A 5566-nucleotide genomic window follows, 5' to 3' on the forward strand; every position below is an offset into this window, starting at 1 on the left:
TGACAAAGGAGCCAAAAACATCCAGTGGAAAAAAGATAGCCTTTTCAACAAATGGTGCTGGTTCAATTGGAGGTCAGCATGCAGAAGAATGCAAATTGATCCATTCTTATCTCCATGTACTAAACTTCACTCCAAGTGGATCAAGGACCTCCATGTAAAACCAGACACACTGAAACTAATAGAAAAGAAACTGGGGAAGACCCTTGAGGACATGGGCACAGGGTAAAATTTCCTGAACAGAACACCAATAGCTTATGCTCTAAGATAAATAATTGACAAATGGGACCTCATAAAATTACAAAGTTTCTGTAAGGCAAAGGACACTGTTAAAAGGACAAAATGGCAACCATCAAATTGGGAAAGGATATTCACCAATCCTACATCTGATAGAGGGCTAATATCCAACATATACAAAGAACTCAAGAAGGTAGACCCCAGGGAACCAAATAACCCTATTAAAAATGGGGCACAGATCTAAACAAAGAATTTTCACCTGAAGAGATTCGGATGGCCGAGAGGTACCTTAAGAAGTGCTCAACATCATTAGTCATTAGGGAAATGAAAATCAAAACAACCCTGAGATTTCACCTTACACCAGTCAGAATGGCTAAGATCAAAAACTCAGGAGACAGCAGGTGTTGGTGAGGACGTGAGAAAGAGGAACACTCCTCCACTGCTGGTGGGGCTGTAAGATGATACAGCCACTTTGGAAATCAGTCTGGCGGTTCCTCAGAAAACTGGACATGACACTTCCTGAGGACCCTGCTATACCTCTTCTGGGCATATACCCAAAGGATTCCCCGGCATGCAATAAAGACACATGCTCCATTATGTTCATAGCAGCCTTATTTATAATAGCAAAGCTGGAAAGAACCCAGATGTCCCTCAAAGGAGGAATGGATACAGAAAATGTGGTATATTTACACAATGGAATACTACTCAGCAATTGGAAACAATGAATTCCCAAAATTTTTAGGCAAATGGGTTGAACTGGAAAATATCATCCTAAGTGGGGTAACTCAATCACAAAAGTATACACATGGAATGCAATCTCGGATAAGTGGATATTAATTAGCCCAGAAGCTCTGAATACCCAAGGCACACATCGCATAACAAATGACTCCCATGAAGAAGTATGGAGCAGGTCCTGATCCTGGAAAGGATTGATCTAGCATTGGAGGGGAATATAAGGACAGAGAAAAAGGAGGGAGGTGATTGGAGAATGGATTGAGAGAAGAAGGTTTATGGGACATATGTGGAGGGGGGATCTGGGAAAGGGGAAATCATTTAGAATGTAAACATTGAATATAGAAAATAAAAATATTAAAAAAAAGAATAGAGCAGCAGTCAATCAGTAAAAAAAAAAAAAAAAAAAAAAAAAAAAGTAAAAAAAGAAAGTGGTGTCCTCTCTGTGCCAGATGTGGTCCAGGTCTCCCACATCCGATGGAAAGGGATGGCGATGGGGGAGAAGTGAGGGGTATTAGGGGTGGAGGGTGATAGGCCAACTAATACCCTGCTCCTGTGGGTTCTCTAGAGAGTCTTAGGAAGTGGTGTCCTCTCCATGACAGATGTGGCACAGGTCTCCCACATCCGATGGCAAGGTGCGGTGATGGGGGGAGGAGGGGGGGTAGAGGGGCAGAAGGGGATAGGTGAACTGGAGGTTTCTGGGTAGTGAGCCCTAGAGCAGAGGGACTCTGGGCGGGACTCTCTGTGTTGGGTGGTGATGCTTACCTAATACCCTGCTCCTGTCAGTTCGCTAGAGAATAACCGGAAGTGGTGTTCTCTCCATGCCAGATGTGGTGCAGGCCTCCACTAATCTTCTTTTATCAATGCTATTATACCATCAATACCATTGTTTTCTTATTTTATTTTATTTTATTTTATTTTATTTATTTCTTTGTTTCTGGGTGTGATTTTTGAGACATATTTTCACTGAACAGCTCTGGAATTCCTGATACTCAATCTGTAGATCAGGGTGACATAGAACTCAAAGATATCCACCAGTATCTGTTTCCCCAGTGCTGGAATCAAATATATGTGCCACCACTGACTGGCTAGCTTTTCTTCTTGTTCTTCTTATTCTTCTTGTTCTTGTTCTTCTTGTTCTTGTTCTTGTTCTTGTTCTTCTTGTTCTTCTTGTTCTTCTCCTCCTCCTTCTCCCCCTCCTCCTCCTCCTTCTTCTTCTCATTATTACTATCATTATTATCATCATCATTATTGATTTTTAATTGTTTCTTTTTGTTTGTTTTGTTTTATGGTGAGACATGCCTGTGTAGCCCAGAATACATAACCATTATAATTTTTCATTCTTTTTAAAAGATATATTTGCATGTGTTTTTGCCTGCATATGCATGCATATATATCATGTGCATGTCTAAAGAGACTAGTAGATAGTGTCAGATATCATATTACCTAAAACTGGTGTTATGGATACTTGAGAAACACTATATGGGTGCTGGGTGTTAACCCTGACCCCTCTGCAGAAGAAACAAATGCTTTAAACCACTCACTGAGTTATCTCTCCAGCTCTTTAATGTCTCTTTTCCTTTGTGCTATTTTTGTTTTTGTGAGACATTGTTTGATATGGTAGATAAGGCTAGCCTTGAACATGACAGCAACCTCCTTGCCTCAGAATTCACTGTGCTAGATGAGAGGTGTAAGTCCACACAAGCTATCATTTTCATCAACTCTTTCCCAGTCTGAGATAAGAAAGACTTGGCTTTTACTGTTAAACACTGGGAATGAAGGCCTCATCTATCTAGTCATTACAAGTACCCTAAATCCTGAACTCAACAGCCAGTAGGACTGTGCCCAACTTCCTTCCATGCCTCTCTGTGTGTTTACAGTTTTTGTTGTCATCTCTTAGACTTTTACTTGTTTATCTGTCCATCAAGCAAAAAAATGTTGAAAGTTTCTGGATGTACATGAACAAGACAAGTCACATTGAGGATGTCCCCATGCTAGGTTTCTAAATCCTGTCATGCATCCTCTCTGGGGAAGTGATGGGGAATATCAATGAAGCTGCACGAGCTGTACTGAAAAGACTATAGTTTTTCTGAAGTTCACACATCATTGTGGGCTGGGATGACACCATCCCCAAGGATGTGGGTTCTCTGAGCATGGGTCATCTTCAGCCATGGAGGACTACACACTCTCCTAGCTTTACACTCATTGATCTTTTCACTGGATAATTTATAGGACTGAGCCTGACCCTGTAATGCCAGTTACTCCCAGGGATTTCTATAGGCAAATGAGCCATAAACCCTATGTGGTAAGTGATCAAATGTGAGGAAGACAGGACTTTTGTTAGGACTGTGCCATAACTTCATTTTCTGTGCTGAGAGGGAGAATAATGGGGACTGATTCCTCAACCATACAGGCTTAGATCAGTCAGGCTTAGATCAGGAAATTCTCTCTGGGACTTCTATTCACACAGATTGCTTTATCCCCATCTTGACTTTGAGATCAGATGATATCTCCCATTGCTGTTGGTCAAGAGGGACCAAGAGCTGGCTTACACAACTCCTTTCTGCTGGTCTTTAATGAGATACTCAGGGAGTCTATCCCCAATGGGTCTTCATGTTGTCTAATTCTCCCAGACCTCCTTCTGACACAGACGTCTGGGACTGAGATCATCCACTCTTTACCTTCTCAGAAACTTTCTATATTCCCAAGATTTTCCAATCCTTAGAATAAAGAATGCCATTGACAAGCAACACCAAGGTAAAGGCAATAGAACTGGCCTGTCCAAGTATTTTCAGTGTAGTAGAGACGCCAATGTTTCTTCTGCTACAAGTGTTGCTAACTTGCTCCCATAGAGGGGCATCAGCAGAAGTCACAGGTCCACCAGTTGGAGCTTGAGATTAGTACAATAACTGGATGCTTCTCTTCTTTTAGCTTCTAAGGAGTGGGAGGAAGACTGGAAATGTTACCAGATACAGGTAAGTGCAGTCAGTGCATGTCCATGAATGCTTTTATATTTTAGTCAATAAAACTAAACAGGTGACTCTGGAGAGCCAATACAACCTAAAACTGGGATTTGTAAATTTAGTATGTGGAAAATAGGAGTGGATCTTAATTCAGAAATTCTGATGCAGGATTGATGTGAACGTGGCTATAGGATCCAAACCTGAAGACCTCTGTTTCTCATTTCTGTAGCTCGGCTCAGACTCATGAGCAGCATCAATCAATCAAGTGTCTCTGAGTTCCTTCTCCTCGGACTCTCCAGGCAGCCTCAGCAGCAGCAGCTCTTCTTCCTGCTCTTCCTCATCATGTACCTGGCCACTGTCCTGGGAAACCTCCTCATCATCCTGGCCATCAGCACAGACTCCCGCCTGCACACCCCCATGTACTTCTTCCTCAGCAACCTGTCCTCTGTGGATGTCTGCTTCTCCTCCACCACTGTCCCTAAGGTGCTGGCCAACCATATAATGGAAAGTCAGGTCATTTCCTTTTCTGGGTGTCTCACACAGATGTATTTTGTCTCTCTGTTTGATGACATGGACAATTTCCTACTGGCTTTGATGGCCTATGATCGATTTGTGGCGATATGCCACCCTTTACACTACACAACAAAGATGACCCATGAGCTCTGTGCCCTTCTTGTTCTGGGATCCTGGGTGGTTGCCATCCTGAATGCTCTGTTGCACACACTGCTCATGGCTCAACTATCTTTCTGTGGGGACAACATCATCCCCCACTTCTTCTGTGATGTGACTCCCCTCCTGAAACTCTCCTGCTCAGACACACACCTCAATGAGCTGATGATTCTTACAGAAGGAACAGTGATCACAGTCACCCCATTTGTCTGCATCCTGATCTCCTACATCCACATCACCTGTGCAGTCCTAAGGGTCTCATCCTCTAGGGGGAGATGGAAAGCCTTCTCTACCTGTGGCTCCCACCTGGCTGTGGTCTGCCTCTTCTATGGCACCATCATATCCCTGTATTTCAACCACTCATCGTCTCACTCAGCTGGGAGGGACATGGCAGCTGCCATGATGTTCACAGTGGTGACCCCCATGTTGAACCCTTTCATCTACAGCCTGAGGAACAGGGACATGAAAGGGGCTTTAAGGAAAGTGCTTACCATGAATCTCCATCTACCAATAAGTGTAAGAAAATCACATACATAGGTTTTTGAATTTTTGAGAAGATTTCTTCATAGTATTCTTTTATCATTTGTGGGCCTGGGCACTTGTGGAGGAGACTCAGTCATGGGGTGCGAGTCCTTGGTCTGGTCTGATGATCAGGGATTTCTGATACATGTATTTCAGGTTTGTGTATTATAAGTCTGGATGCTGTTGGGAAGTAGTGGGATGTCTGGGAGTAAGGCTAGGTGCAAAGGTGTCAGGTCATAAGCAGATCCTTAGGGAGATTTTGGACTGTCAACCCCTCTCCTGTGCTCTTCTTTGCTTTCAGGATCCCAGGTGGTAAACAGACACATGTCCATCACATGTCCGTCTTTGTGAAGATTCATAAGTGCAAAGCAACAAGGCCAATTAAATGTGGACTGAGATGTCAGACAACGAGTCTCTTTGAATTTTCTCAGGTATTTTGTGACAGA

At 43.0% G+C, this 5566-nt stretch overlaps 1 protein-coding gene across 1 annotated transcript; it reads left to right on the plus strand.

Annotated features, from left to right (window-relative positions):
• The first annotated feature begins 4169 nt into the window (after nt 1-4169).
• LOC127694171 (olfactory receptor 1361-like) lies at nt 4170-5135 on the plus strand. Its single transcript, XM_052195618.1, has one exon. The coding sequence runs from the start codon at nt 4173-4175 to the stop codon at nt 5133-5135; it is 963 nt and encodes a 320-aa protein (XP_052051578.1). The 5' UTR covers nt 4170-4172.
• Nucleotides 5136-5566: the final 431 nt, after the last annotated feature.

The sequence above is a fragment of the Apodemus sylvaticus genome, chromosome 10 (assembly GCF_947179515.1).
Source record: "Apodemus sylvaticus chromosome 10, mApoSyl1.1, whole genome shotgun sequence".
Classification (NCBI taxonomy): Eukaryota; Metazoa; Chordata; class Mammalia; order Rodentia; family Muridae; genus Apodemus; species Apodemus sylvaticus.